Genomic DNA, 16209 nt, shown 5'->3' on the forward strand with positions numbered 1-16209 from the left:
CCCATCCGAAAAATTAGCCCCGTAGAGGGTAAAATAAGGGTTAAAAGTTCATTTAAACAATCGTCAATTTTGAAGCAAACACTATGAAATTTTGTATTTGGCTTGTTGGATAAAAATAATGTAATTCTACCCATTACGAGGTAAAATAATGACCGGAACTTTGAATTACTAAAGTTATATATTTTATGGAGCGTAAATGGTGGTTTTTTATTGCGAAATAGTAACACGTTTTAAAAAAGTTAACCAAACCTATCGAGTAGGATATCAAAATAAAGGAACTTAAAAGAGATTACACATACATTATATAATATATATATACATATATATACTCATCGAGATGACTGTCTGACTACATGAGTAGTGTTGGTGTGATAAAGATCAACGCAAAGGGAAACCGAACTGAACTTTAGAGTTCTGGAATTTTACTCATAGATTCTTTATATAGCGTAAATGAGCACCATGAGGATAAAATAGGATAATATTGTTTGAACATCTCTTGATTTTGAAACAGATACTATGAAACTTTGTATTTGGCTTTCTGGATAAAAATAATAAAACGCCTATTTCACCGTTTTTGGAAATTCTACTTCAGCTTTTATAGTGCAGTCGGGTTTTTTGATTTTTTAATTAACTACTTGTTATATCCTCTGTATTTGATCAAAATAAATTTGCAGTCACCAATCCTGTTTCTGTATACTGATCACGTATCTTAGCGAATCGTTTAGCAGTTCTTTAATCTCAATTTCACTCTTAATCTTAATAATCTGATGATGTTAGTTCATCACTGGTTTTCTATTATCTAATCACTGGTTCTGTATTTTTTTTTGTCTCCGATTGCATAATCTATTCATCTTTTATCATGTATGCTATTCGTAACTGATGCTATTATGTTTATATCGAACACTTTCTTATAAATTCGAGTCATAATCAGTTACAAACCTTGTAATTGTTTCTTCACAGTTACCATCCATTCACTGTTTTTTTCTATTCAATAGTGGCTAGAGCCACTATTCAGTTCATCATTCAATAGAGAATCTATTGAATGATGAACTTGTACCTTGTGTATTTGTTATTCTCCCAGTGATCTCTCATCATTGTTTCTATAATCGTTTATTGATCCTGATATATATTTATCAATAGTCCGTATAATCTATTTATCACTAGCTATGCGATCTATTGAAAAATACACTTGTAATCTATTCACTGTTGATCCTGTGATCTATTGAACAATACACTTGTAAGCTATTCACTGTTCTCTGTGATCTATTCAACACTTCTCCGTCAATCTATTCACCACTACACTGCACCACCGCCAGCTAGCCTATCCCCAGTGTCAGCACCCACTCCCCGCGGGCATCAGTCGGCCAGCAGGTGCGCCGCGAGCCGCGCGCCGCACTCGCTGGCCCAGTACACACCGCCGCAGCTGCTGCTCAGCGCCCACACGTACGGCGTGAAGAACTCTTCAGGTCTCTCCTCTTCCACGTACCGGAATTTTAGGTCGGGGAATTTCTGGAACGTAAGAATTATAATTTAAATGTATTTTTTTAAAATACTGCAACGCATACGTTATCAAAAAAATCTAAAAAAACCTTTCAATATAGTAGCAAAGATGGTGTCGAATTTACATTTTAGTTTGCACTTCATTGTAATTTAAGAATACACTCTCGTTATTTTTCGCAATGGCCCCAAAAAGTCATCATAATCAGCGATCTCTTTAAAAAAATAACAATAATGAACATATTGCAGTTTAAAAAGGTGACCAAAATAATTTGAAAAGTTTCTAATAAATTCGTCCTGCAAGGGTCTAAAAGGGTTATTAACTAGTGATTGAAAACTTTATCGAAGAGAGACACATCATATACACATCTGATGAAGGTGGTAGAACCCTTTGTGGTTCGACTCCGGCGGCACCTCCGTCACACCAATTTCTACCTAATAACAGCAGTAGTAAGCGCTGCTGTGCTCTGGTTGGAAGGGTGTGGTAAGGGACACATACATTACCGAGGCGTTCCAGCTTAGTACTCAGGGGTAGCAGCGCATCTGTGGCTGATCTCACGTAGGCATCTAACCTTATCTATATTACAGATGTCCATGGGCGGCACTAGTTACTTACCATCAGGTGAACTGCATGATCATCTATATAAAACAACTACTCCTATATAAAACAAAATCACATTTATTTTATGTTTTTTATTTACACACCTTCAATCTATCACTGGACCATTGCTCGGCACCCTTCTTGATGCACTGTAGCACCTCTGTCACACCGAGATCTCCTCCCGCACCCTCTTGTACCCTTTGTAGCCGCGTCGAGAAATACCCTATTACCTGAACAAATAAAAAAATATAAGACAGATATTCCATGTAATTGTTTCAAAAAAAAAAGAGATAAATCCTTATTTTTAAGTGGAAAGAAAGGAAAGTTTTTTTTGGAAAGTTACGGTGAATTTTGAACATGAATATTTTTTTAATAAAAATTTTACCACTACATAAATAGAGTTTTTGGTTCTTCAAGGCGAATCAAAAATGGATGAAATTAAATAAAAAATACGATTGGTCGACAAAACTCCTACCATTCGTGTAGTTATGATAAGAATACTATTACAAAACATAAATCAAAATTCGAGCCGGATTATGGTCCTTCGAGCCAGGTACAACAGCGTTTTGCACCAGGTTCAGGTTGTCGCTCGGCTGGTGTCGGTGATGATCCTCCGAGGCGGATCACTCACCATCTCGATGTTCTGCGCGATATGGTGGTGCGAGTGCTGCTGGAACAGCTGCCGCTTGTGCAGCAGCGCGTACACCAGGTTCAGGTTGTTGTTCAGCTGGTGTGTGAGGCAGGAGTTGATTATCTCCAGCAGCATCCGCAGGACCTCGTCGAGGACCGCTATGTGCTCCATCTGGACAGGAGAAACAAAAGTACGCAAGTTGAGAATATGTATATGTATGTTTGTGTGCGTGTGCACGTATACATGTGTGCGTGTGTTCGTGTGAGTTTGCGATAAATTCTTATTATGTTAAAGAATTACGATAAAGTATTATTATTATTCTTATCTTATTATGTATTTATGTATAGAAACTTTAATGTCACAAAATAAATGAATACTTACAATTTCCTCTGTTTTCTCTTCGGCGTGATGTGGCAAATCCACATTCATGTCACCGCCTATAATAATAAAAAAAACTTGATCATTATAAATGTTATTCTCACAATTTAGAGGAATCCAACGACACCTCATATAAATTACGAGCCGTTGGGGCTTTAGGGCGTGCCAAACAATTATACATACATACATACTCTCGAAAAAACATTACCCTCCATAATCGAGTATAAAGTACACTTTCCTTTACCTTCAATTTCATTGCAGAGCCTGGCTCTTCGCTTCGACAACGTTTCGAATAGAGACACTAGCCTCTGCGCCACATACGGATGTAGATTTCTGAACTCACCTGAAATGAACAATTTGAATAATGTTATATGTTGATTACGGATATTCAGCGGGCCCATGCGGTCGAACACGCGTATACTCCGCAGCAACGTAAGGGCTCACTAACTGTGCTATGTGCCCGTAGGCGAGAGCGGGCAGTGGGGATGCCGGTCGCGTTATCGCAGTCCCGCTGATATCTACAATTTGCTGTTGCGATGCGACTCACTTCTATATTAAGACCGGACTAGAAGTTTGGCGCGGACTCTACTACTAAAATTTTGCGTGCCAAAAACCATACTTTTATTTGACTTACAGTTCATATTAGTTAGATATCACACTCTCCCTCCCCTCCACATGTACAGCTCATATTAGCGAGATAGCACACGTCCCCCCTCCCCATTTACAGCTCATATTATCGAGATAACACACTCCCCCTTCCTCACTTATAGCTCATATTACCGACAAATCACACTTTCCCGTTCCTCTGACCACTTTTGCCGAGGTACCACTCTCTTCCCCACTTACAGCTCATGTTAGCGAGCGCGGCGAGACAGTTGGTGTGCAGGTACTTGTCCCGCACGCGCGCCATGTTGTGACGTCACGCGCGGAGCAGCACGAGCGACACCGACAGTGTGACGTCACCCCCCACTTACAGCTCATGTTAGCGAGCGCGGCGAGACAGTTGGTGTGCAGGTACTTGTCCCGCACGCGCGCCATGTTGTGACGTCACGCGCGGAGCAGCACGAGCGACACCGACAGTGTGACGTCACCCCCCACTTACAGCTCATGTTAGCGAGCGCGGCGAGACAGTTGGTGTGCAGGTACTTGTCCCGCACGCGCGCCATGTTGTGACGTCACGCGCGGAGCAGCACGAGCGACACCGACAGTGTGACGTCACCCCCCACTTACAGCTCATGTTAGCGAGCGCGGCGAGACAGTTGGTGTGTAGGTACTTGTCCCGCACGCGCGCCATGTTGTGACGTCACGCGCGGAGCAGCACGAGCGACACCGACAGTGTGACGTCACCCCCCACTTACAGCTCATGTTAGCGAGCGCGGCGAGACAGTTGGTGTGCAGGTACTTGTCCCGCACGCGCGCCATGTTGTGACGTCACGCGCGGAGCAGCACGAGCGACACCGACAGTGTGACGTCACCCCCCACTTACAGCTCATGTTAGCGAGCGCGGCGAGACAGTTGGTGTGCAGGTACTTGTCCCGCACGCGCGCCATGTTGTGACGTCACGCGCGGAGCAGCACGAGCGACACCGACAGTGTGACGTCACCCCCCACTTACAGCTCATGTTAGCGAGCGCGGCGAGACAGTTGGTGTGTAGGTACTTGTCCCGCACGCGCGCCATGTTGTGACGTCACGCGCGGAGCAGCACGAGCGACACCGACAGTGTGACGTCACCCCCCACTTACAGCTCATGTTAGCGAGCGCGGCGAGACAGTTGGTGTGCAGGTACTTGTCCCGCACGCGCGCCATGTTGTGACGTCACGCGCGGAGCAGCACGAGCGACACCGACAGTGTGACGTCACCCCCCACTTACAGCTCATGTTAGCGAGCGCGGCGAGACAGTTGGTGTGTAGGTACTTGTCCCGCACGCGCGCCATGTTGTGATGTAAAGCGCGGAGTAACACGAGCGTCATCAGTCCGCCGAGCGACACCGACGAGAGCTGACGCTCCGTGTACCAGGTCAGGTTTTTTAGCATCTGAAATAGAACGGAGAGAGCTGTAATTAGATTGAGCATTATTCCCCGTCCAAAAAAATTCAGGGTCAAAGTTTCGAGTAATAAAAATCGTCTTAATTACACAACTGATTTTCATTAAATGTTGTACACACGTTCTCAGGCGTTCAGAAAAGGGCATAACATAACATAATTATTAAAAAAAATTAAGAATTATTATAAACTAACCAAATAAGATGTTAATACTTACCGAATACACATCATAATATTTCAATGTTCATAATAAAACTCCTTCCAATATAGTAACTAAAATAATAATAACAAAACATACTTACAATCAAATGCACATTTCGTATGAGATGGTCGTCCTCCGTCAGAATAAGCAACACTATGAGAGACATGTAGATGTGATGGGAGTTGCTCTCCGGTGCGTTGTACAACACTTGCAGGATTGGAACTATCTGTGGAGGGGGAAGGGAACTCTTTGATAAATAAAATACATAGATAGATCACTCCTAACAGGAAAGTGTAAACAGTTTTGAGAATTGAAATTGTTGCGTAAATAAATTGTTGCCACGTCTGCGTTCTGAAATGTCTCTAAAATGTTTGAAATACTTATTTATTTATTACGTAAATTACGTATTATTAGTTATTTATACGTAGATTTCCTCTTAAAATGGTTTTTATTCGTCAAGAATTCAAACAGTAAATGATAAAATCATCTTTTTGTGGCTCCATTCAAAGTCAAGACAGTGAAGAAGGTATAAGATTACTATTATAATTTTATAATTAAGAAAGAAAGAAAGAAGGAAAATCTTTATTCGCTAAATTGCAACATACAAAATTAAATAAAAGATATGTAACATAAAACAAAAAAGCAAAAACAAAAGATTAATAAAAAATACACTGAATGATTACTACAATATTTACTTCTAAAACAAAATATACCACTTAGATGTGTACATAAGCATGTGTGTACTTATGTACACATCTAAGAAGTTATGCTTCTATAGGGTGATCGATTAAAGAAGAGTGTGTGTATCAATGTGTACACAGTATACACGCAAGAACTATAAATATTACAAAACAAAAAAAATGTTACAAAATTATTAAAATAATTTAAAAATTTCGTATTGTATCATAACATAACCAAAAAATAAAATATTTAAAATTACTTTAAGGTGTAAATTATTTTTGTCGGTTTTATAAAAATGTGGTAAGGAAAACATATTTGAGGGATTACAACTTTGTCCATCGAAGTTCATTTTTTATCAATTTTTCCTTCGGAGTTATTGTCAAATTTCTAGCTCATTTATACAATACTCAGGTCAACATCCTCATTTACTTACATTTCCATAAAAGGTAAATAATAATTAGAAAACTCACCAAATTCTCTATATTCGGCGAGTTACTGACATGCTTTTTATACGCTTTGCATGAATGTAACATCAGGTATAACAACAGAGTCGAGTGCTCGCAACCCGCGGTCTCACATAGCGCCTTGTGGAGCTGTAAAACAATAATTTCAAATTAATTTCTTATAAGGTAATATCCTACGCATACAAAAGTGTAACAATTTCATAACAAAAACGGCAAGTGGCGAATTAACTCGCGTGGTTCCGTACAAATTTAACACTGTAAATGAAAAACGTTCTTCAATACAGTATAGGATTTTGTTTTACATTTTTCTTTTGAGCCCCTAAAAGTCACCTTCAAGTCAAAAACCAGTTGATAACGTGATAACTTTCTCTTTGGGTCACGGAAATGCAAATGAAAACTAAATTGGGTACTTGACAGTTATAACAATAAAATATGAAATATGTTGGATATGATAGCTTATAAGTAAACATAAATTATGAAGTATTTCGTTTATTTTTTAATACGTTCTAAGTATTTTAATTTTTAAAAAGAAATTTTCGATTTTTTATCTGTGGATTTTAAATCCCAAAACGGCGACAGTGCTGCCTCAAATGTCATGTGACGTCACTACATCGAAACCAAACAAGACAAATAATAATTAAATCGTTTGCTGTTAGAGTTGGTTGAATTTATGTTGTGAACCAAAATGAAGCCATACTATATTAAAGCTGATAGCGTCAACCTGCTTAAAGAAGATCCATATATGCAGTGCTATAAATCAAAATGGATACATAAACTTCCGTGAGATAACCTATGGAAATATCAAATAAACAACGTAAGTAAAACATTCTTTATATTTACATTTAATCATATCGGACAATTAAAACATTTCTTAACTGACTTCAGACAGAAGAAAGGTTGTCTTCAAGTGATTATTAAGATTTTTTAAAATATACTTATATTCTTATGTGAACTGTTTTAAGGTTATTAATTGGTTATATTTATATTTACAGATCTTCCCGACGATCGTATAGTGACGACGTTATAGAGTATGTGCAGTTTAAGAGGAAGGCAAGTTTGTGTTTCATGAAAAGTAAAAGTTGTCCTGAACACAAGGTACATCAATGAAAATGAAAATGTGATGACTGTCCTGCCTAGAAGAAGTGAGGAGCCAAAAGTTGCGAAAGTGGGCACCAGTCTGAAATACATAAAGTAAAGTACACGGGAAATAGTACTTCTTTACTTGCGTAACCTACCCAACAAGATGAAGGAAGAAAAGTGACCATACAGTTCCTATTATTGCATTGCAATTTAATTCTGAAAATGACAGTGATGAAAATATATATCCATTTGTTACGGAAAATATTTTTTTAGTACCTAATGAAGAAAAGCATACACGCAAGCAGCACAAAAATTTAGCTTAGGTGATCTGTAGTAATTATTGTAACTGTAACATATGATAAATATATTCAAAAGTTCTACTGTGTGTACTCACTAATAGAACCATATAAACCAAATAAACAAAGAAATCGGTTAATAAAATACTAATATTAGCAAATCATGTATTTTTAATTATACAGTCCTGTAACTTAATCAGTGCACATGCACCATCAATAATAACACAGTCATGAAATATTTTAATTGTGTCCTATTAATTACAGAATGAGCCCTTAAAATAGAATTCTCATAGACGTCTTATAATTCTATTCTTATCATAGACATCTGTATAATATATTCAATATATGAATACTTCCACTTGCTGTTTTGTTTTGATTACGTCCCGTTCCAATGATTTGGAATTGACGAATCACTCGAGAGTTACTAAATTTATTCATTTTTTTCAATAATACTTCTCTTACATAGATAGTATAAAATGTCATTGCTTGCAAACAGAGGATTTAAACATATAAGAATCTGCAAGTTCTTTAACGTTTATGAGATTTGGGTTTAGGAACTTGTATAAGCAAATTTGTTAGGATATTTAGCGATCGTACTTGTACACATCGTCACTGCACACGTCTTATAACTTGTCATTCATTTAAATTTTAGTTATAATAGCTAAATAACTCTCAATTTTCTTCTAAGCGTTGTTTGTTTACAGTGTAATGACGTTCCGCCACAAAATGACACTTGACCGCCTGATTTAACGCGACGTTCCGTTCACCGTAAATAAAGTTCTATTTTTATTAATGAATAGCCCTTTTTTCGAAAAAGTGATCAATGAAAGGCATATATAATACGTATACTAATTCATTAAAACACTTTCCCAAAAAGTGTCAAGTAGCCAATTTCAACTAATTCAATATTTTAGTTTCGGAGCAAATTAGTTGTGACAGACGGACGGACAGGCGCACGAGTGATCTAATATGGGTATTTTGTTTTTACGTACGGAACCCTAAAAAGAGTGTGTGTATCAATGTGTACACGTGCAAGAAGTGAAAGTATTACATAAAAGTAAGTGTGTACTTATTTATGTACACATGTAAGAAGTAATACTTCTTTGACGTAATTACATTACAAGAACGTATCGTATCACGTCTATATTTTTTTTGCCAAAACTTCATGGACTTGATTTTGTTTGTCTGTTTGTGAAAATCACACCTATAATTTTTCCCAAACAATCCCAAAAAAATACAGTTTCCGAGGGACGAACAAAAACCTCTGATTTGCGTATAAAAGCTAGTTAGATAAATAAAAAAGCATAAACTATACTTACAGCCGCCATATCTATACGAGGCGGCGTCACTTGATTTACAGCACCGTTCGAATCTTTTTGTGGTGTGGTTGACGTTTCTGAAATAATTATTGAAATTATCTAAATATAACAATGTTAAATGTAAAGAAATTGTCAGATGGTGACAAATCATTGGTACACAAACCATGACTTTTGGTAGACAAACCATTGGGTAGATTAATTATCAGATATGGATAATTGATATTAATAAAGGGTTAAATTTAAATTCAAACACATATCTAATAAATAAAATACTTTATTTCAGAATTTAATAATTTAGATAAAATTAATAATCTAGAGTTCTGTTCTAGGTCTGAGTGTTTGTGTTCGCTATTGTCTATATTTATGGCACAACAACAAATGGAACCCTTGTTCGTGAATACCCACACTTAGGTATAAAACTCGACTCACCATTCACCGCCGCAGCGTCCTCGCACCTCAACAGCGCCGCTCTATACAGGTTGTGCTGCACGCAGTGGTTGCTGAGCGCGAGCAGCAGCAGGCAGGCCTGGTTGGCGAGCGGGTGCTGGCGGCGCAGGCGGGCCAGCAGCGCGCGCCGCCCCGCCGCCGCCTCGCCGCCCGCCGCCGCGCGCGCGCCGCCCAGCGACAGCATGCCCCACAGGCCCGCTGCAACACGAGAGTAGTGACCGTGTGGTGTTGGATTGACGAGAGATGAGACAACAAACCGAGATACTAAAGAAGTTGATGCAGATATTACGGATAAAAGGATGGAAAAGGAATGAAATGATGGCACGAAGAAACAAGAGATGGAGATTCAAAAAAAATAGACAATCGAAGTTATAATAGCATGAAAAAAAAAATCATGGGAAAAAAGTGACAAAAACGGAGGTAGACGATATCGAAATCTTTGTCCTATTCTTTGTACCTAAAAACAAGATGAAAAAAAAACAACAAAAAACCAGAAAAACAAAAGAATCTGAAAAAAAAAACAAAAAAACGCAAAAAGAAACCGCGCCAGAGGTTAGGTCTATACGAGGAGTTTTTAAACAAATACCTAAAAGAAATGAGTGAAGATAATAAGAAGGAAAGTGTGGAAGAAAAGAAGAAAATTAGGTAGGTTGGATTAAAGGAAAACGCACCCGCAACCCGGAAACAAATAAACACGGAAGGAAACATAAAAGAAAGGAACAAATCAAAGAGAATCAAAGCTAAAATGGAGCTAAAAACTTGAGTGAAGAATGGGTGAAAGGAAATTATCAAGAAAAAGGAGGAAGAACACAAGAGTGATATTGAGAGGCTCATTTTACAGCATCGACCATGCCACCGTGCTCCTTAACATGTTCCACAGACCCTCTGGAAATGTCCTGTACGTATTGGAACACGTTGGTATTTAATGCGAGATGTGGTTGAGATTTAGTCAATAGAGCGGTGAGAAAGAAAGACAGAAGGATGACGCGAGGGTGGTAGGGGAGAAGAGAGATGGAACGATGAAGGAAAGCAATGATTAATATGGTAGATCAATGGGATAAAAGATAGGAAGAGGTGTGAAGAATGTAAGAAGAATAGAAATAAGAAATTATAGTAGGGCAACACAGTACTGTGTACGGTAAGGAAATATGGAATGTGATAGTATGAAAGGATAATAGAATAAAAAGAAAAATAAAGAAATAGAACAATGCATTTCTGAATATAGTCTTTAAAGATACGCCTGTCCGCTTGTACCATGTTCTCAGGAATTGGCTGAAATAAATTATGTCAAAACCCTGCGACAACATACACAATCAATAAAAATCAGAAATACTCACATGCAATATTAATAAGGAGACTGCCACCGTTGTTGGCGCCGAACTGCGGTGGTGCTGGCAACATCGCTGATAGATTGTTCAAGAGAGTCTTGACTAGTAGAGCCGCTTGTGTACCATACCTACCTTGGAATAGGGTCCTGTGGGAAAAACAATTTGTTTTCTGATTAAACTGTCTGTATTTTTTATTTTGTTCTATATACATTCCTTAATTAGTCACCAGATTGTAATAAAATTGCGGTGAGTAATTCTTTTTACGTATTTAACTCATAGAAATACTAAAACATGTCCACTTTTTTATAATATAGGAGTAGCAGACGAGCATGCAGTCCACCTGATGGTAAGTGGCTACTGCTACCTATGGATATCTGTAACCAATCGAAGACAAGATTAGATTCGTGTCTGAGGTGGGCTAGTTAGGGTGTTGTTGGCCCTTAGGATTAAATTAGAACTTATTGGAAAAAGTATGTCTCCCTTACAACATGCCTAAATCCAGAACACAGCAGCGCTTAACACTGCTGTTATTAGGCATAATCGCTTATCGTTACTTATTTATTATGAAGCCTATATAGTTGTAAAATATTATGTATACTGAAGGTTATAACTTACCTATATATAAGTGAAGATTCAATCAGACGCTCCTTACCAATTATACTAGCGAACATATACACAGACATCAGAACTAACAGTGTATTTATACACTCCAAGTGAAGATAATATGTGTTGTCTCTGAAATAAAAACAAACAATTTGATAGTCATCTATACTTCTATACTAATATTATAAAGAGGAAAACTTTGTTTGTTTGGTTGTAATGAATAGGCTCAAAAACTACTGGACCGATTTTAAACATTCTTTCACCATTCGAAAGCTACATTATCCACGAGTAACATAGGCTATATTTTATATGAAATATATTTGATAAACAGATTTTGAGGCGGTACAAAGTTTGCCGGGTCAGCTAGTTAATTTATATAAGGTCAAAAACAAGAGCGAATGACTGAATGAACGTAACTCACGTGATAGGAATATCGATAATCAATCCGATTAGCGCATCGATCAGCATTTCTACTCTGCTCTCCCCGCTTATTTTTGGTGAGGACCTGGTCTCTGGCGGCGTGCCCTCTTGCGATGAAGAGGGTTGATCTTGTTGTGACTGGAAGGGGGAATTTAGGAACATCCTTTAATATGTCGTACATGTGGTAATAATGGTGATAAATATGACGGTGATGATATCTCTTTGTAATAGCAGATGGATGGTAGTCTTTGTATCCATCGGATGGTAGTTTGATGGACCCTTTGTAGTCTGCCTACGTAAGCACCACCGCTATACGTATTGCTGCCCAATAACAGCGATGTTAAGCATGGCTAAAGCTGCTTTTATTGATAATAAACTTTTAGAAGATTAAGAAAAATAGCTGGAACTTAGTTGCCAATATTATAATTTGACTACTAATCTAATTGTTGACCAGCGTCCATGTTTCAGTGACATTAGCATCAGGAGTACACTTTTATATGTATACCTAATGATAAGGCAGACTACCCAATGGAAAAGAGTTACCATCGCTTATGGATATGTGTAATACCACAGAAGTTGCCAATGCTTTGAATTTTTTTGTATTTTTCCTGTACAGCCCCATGTCATAGCGTACTGGGAATACCTCGAAAGGAAGTTCATTCCACATATAGCACGTACGCGGAATAAAATTCGCACGTACGTGCCATAAAACTCGCACCTACGCGGCATAAAGTACTCATAACAATACGTACATCAGAATCATCTCTCTCAACCGGTCCATTGGGCGACAGTGTCGCTTGCACGTCCAGATGCCTACAGAGCTCATAGTCAGGCACCATCTCCACTAAATACTTCACTACGGATCGTATCAGAAACACTGCGTTGAAGGTCTGCCATGCCAGCATCACACTGAAAGAAAATTGCATTGCAATTTTATATAAAATAGAAGCATGTGTATACATATTTAAGAAGTAATGCTTCTTTAGCGTTTTTAGTAATTCGATTGCAATTTTATAAAATAAAGCATGTGTGTACATATGTACACATCTAAGAAGTTATGCTTCTTTTGTGTATTAATTAAATAGAATAAAGAACAGTGCGTGAATTATTGTGTACACGCGCAAGAAGTGAAACTATAAAAACACAAAAAAATATTGGTACGTATTGAGCAATGTTATAATCATACCTAAAAAATAAAATATTTCAAATTACTACGTTGATACCTTTTCTGCAAAATATTTGAGATTTACTAGCTTTAGACTTTATGGTGTCGATTTTAGATGTCGCTGTTGTGAAAAATCATTCTCATAACTTTAGAAAAACGCGACTAAAGATTATACTTCTTTCTTCTAAAGTCATCTTCTGAATTGCCTGATTCAACTAATGAGTGGCAATGCATCTGTGATTTTTTTTTATAATATAGGAGTAGCAGACGAGCGTGCAGTCCACCTGATGGTAAGTGGCTACTGCCGCCCATGGACATCTGTTATCAACCCCAGACAGGATTAGATATTCCTACCTGAGGTCGGCCACAGATGCGCCGCTACTCCTGAGGACTAAGCTGGAACGCCTCGGAAACGTCCGTCTCCCTTACCACACCCTTCAAACCGGAACACAGCAGCGCCTAACACTGCTGTTATTAGGTAGAAATAGGTGTGGCGGTGGTGCCGCCGGAGTCGAACCACAAAGGGCTTTACCACCTTCAAAATGATTGGCTACAAGTAGACTAGCTCTTCAATATGGAGTTTGTGGGCAATAGTAACCACTTACCATCAAGTAGGTTGATACTAATTTGCTATTTCAATTTTAAAATTATTTAATTATCAAAAAATAACTTGAAAATCATTTTTAGAAAATGCTTCAAACATACTTATCACTGTTCGGCGCCGCCAGCAACTCAGTGGCGCGGGTGATGAAGACCTGCACGAGAGATCCCAGGTTGCCGGTCTGTGGGTTGTTTTGTAGGAACATTTGCAGCAGTGATTCCACTGCGGAGTCGAACATCAGCTGTTCATCACTGAAAAAAATATGAATAGGATATCATCATTATTATCATGGTAAATATGTTAACAATATTAATGATGATAATTATTTATAATGAATGTTCTAAATGTTTTGCTTATCATAGATTAATTATTGAAAATATATTTTTTTAATACAATATAGGTGTACCAAATGAGTAAGCAGTTCATGTGATGGCAAGTGGCTACTGCCGCCCATGGACATCTGTAATCAACCTCAGATAAGATTAGACCTGAGGTGGGCCATAGATGTGTCCCTACTCCTGACTAAGCTGGAACGCCTCGAAAAAGTATGTCTCCCTTGCCACACCCTTCAAACAAGAACACAGCAGGGTTTAACACTGCTATTATTAGTCAGAAATAAGTGTGGTGGTGGTGCCGTAGTCGAACCACAAAGGATTCTACCATCTATAATAAAAAATGAATACTTACGCGCTGTCTGGCAGAGTGATGTTATATGCCAGCACTTGGTTCCAGAATGGGTCATTTGGACAAATGGGTTCATCGGAGCAGAACCTCGCCAGCAGCTCATTGTTGGACAGGTCCGAGTACCGACTGATTGCCACACCCATTTCTACTGAAAGAGAGATAAGTTTTATAACAGAATCCATTGTAGTTTGATGTAGTATAGTCCGCGCCAAACTGCTAGTCCACTCTGAAGTTGTTGCAAGCAGGTGTAGTCATACAATTTGCTATGGCGACGAGATTCATTTCTATATTCAGAGCGGATTAGCAGTTTCATGCGGACTATACCTCTATATTTATTTCTGTATAATAACACTAGAATTAAGTCCAGTCTTATTCTATCATCATCAACCCATTGTTACCCACTGCTGGGCACGGGTCTCCTCTCAGAATGATAAGGATTAGGCGATAGTCCACAGCACTGGCCAAGTGAGTATTGGTAGACAGTATAAACTTATGTGAGTTTAGTCCACCACAGCATGTATGTGATACATTCACACTAGTGAACTCTCACTGTAAGAGGTAACCTACTTATACCCCATATTATATATATTATATATTTTATTCACTATTATATATTTTATAAAAAAGTGAATAGTTAATCCAAGGTTATTCCATGTTAAACTAAGATTAACTCAATCAAGGTGTAACTATGGATTAAGCTTGGAATAAGCGATAGTAAATGGCGTTGAACGAAATCAAGATAAATAAAAAAAACATTTTGACAAAAAGTGGAGTTGGCTGATTTGCGAATTAAGGTATTATATTTATTATTACTGTATTGTGATTTAATTTTAATTATATCACACATGGTACTGTAAAGCGTAAAGAACTTCGTTCAGACAGGTATCCGTAACCCACAGATCTGTTTTATACACAATCAAAAGATTAGACAAGATGATTCATTCTTAGAGCGAATATGTAACAATAAATTAGTTCTTTTTATCTAATTAAACAATTTGACACTCGTGCCTTTTATAAAGCGCGACGGTCTATCAATTAGATTAACGAACACGACATAATACAACCAAGTAATGCTCCATAAAACTGCAAATTCGGTGCTATTATTAATCTAAAAATAATGTATGTTTTACAAGCAATATTCAACATATACTTCGAGATTGTTATCCATATTAACATTATATACTTACTATCTTTTCACTGTACAGTTTTCAATAATTCTAACATTAATTTAGACGTTGAAATTGTTTTATTTATCGAAAACGCCGATTGTAGTCTCTACGCCACGAATTCATACTTGATTTGTCATTTCAAATGTCAGAATCAAATTGTCACTGTCATTTTGACAATTGTTTTTAATCTGTGGTAGAAAAATGCGATGCGTTCACAATTAATATTCCGGGAAATAGTCTCACAAATATATGACATCTTTTAACTGTGCAGTTAATGTACAAAAGTATATAAAATTCAGAAATAGAAATAGAATAACAGAGCATGAAACGATTAATAGTGAAAACTAGTGTACTATATTATCGCTTCCTGAATTACTTCACATCTAAGCAATATGTTATTATGAAATATTTCATTCGTAATTCGTACGATTCATTATATTTTAAAGATATTATAATAACTTATTATTGTGTAACAACAGAGGTATATTTTATCAGAAAAATCAGAAACATTTTTAAGTAATACAATCCCGGAAGATATTAAAAAACATTGAATTACGCATATAAGGGATTTATTAAAAATCGAAAGACCCATAGGGCTGTC

The 16209-nt window shown here is 37.6% G+C and overlaps 1 protein-coding gene across 2 annotated transcripts; it reads right to left on the minus strand.

The window, feature by feature from the left end:
• Window positions 1-1036: 1036 nt before the first annotated feature.
• Window positions 1037-15752, minus strand: LOC140748662 (dymeclin). Of its 2 annotated transcripts, none has more exons than XM_073081505.1 (17): window positions 15627-15752; window positions 14443-14587; window positions 13860-14006; window positions 12742-12898; window positions 11991-12127; window positions 11582-11701; window positions 10976-11112; window positions 9621-9836; window positions 9192-9268; window positions 6503-6625; window positions 5452-5577; window positions 4978-5140; window positions 3352-3450; window positions 3111-3166; window positions 2730-2900; window positions 2203-2328; window positions 1037-1509 (listed from the first exon to the last, which is right to left on the minus strand). In XM_073081505.1, the coding sequence occupies exons 2-17, from the start codon at window positions 14580-14582 to the stop codon at window positions 1357-1359; spliced, it is 2148 nt and encodes a 715-aa protein (XP_072937606.1). In that variant the 5' UTR covers window positions 14583-14587; window positions 15627-15752; the 3' UTR covers window positions 1037-1356. The 2 variants fall into 2 exon arrangements, with proteins under 2 accessions (XP_072937606.1, XP_072937607.1); XM_073081506.1 differs by having other exon boundaries at window positions 14443-14584; window positions 15627-15736.
• Window positions 15753-16209: the final 457 nt, after the last annotated feature.

The sequence above is a fragment of the Epargyreus clarus genome, unplaced genomic scaffold (genome assembly GCF_041222505.1).
Source record: "Epargyreus clarus isolate Ecla_fem2 unplaced genomic scaffold, WU_Ecla_fem_2.2 ptg000016l, whole genome shotgun sequence".
Lineage (NCBI taxonomy): Eukaryota > Metazoa > Arthropoda > Insecta > Lepidoptera > Hesperiidae > Epargyreus > Epargyreus clarus.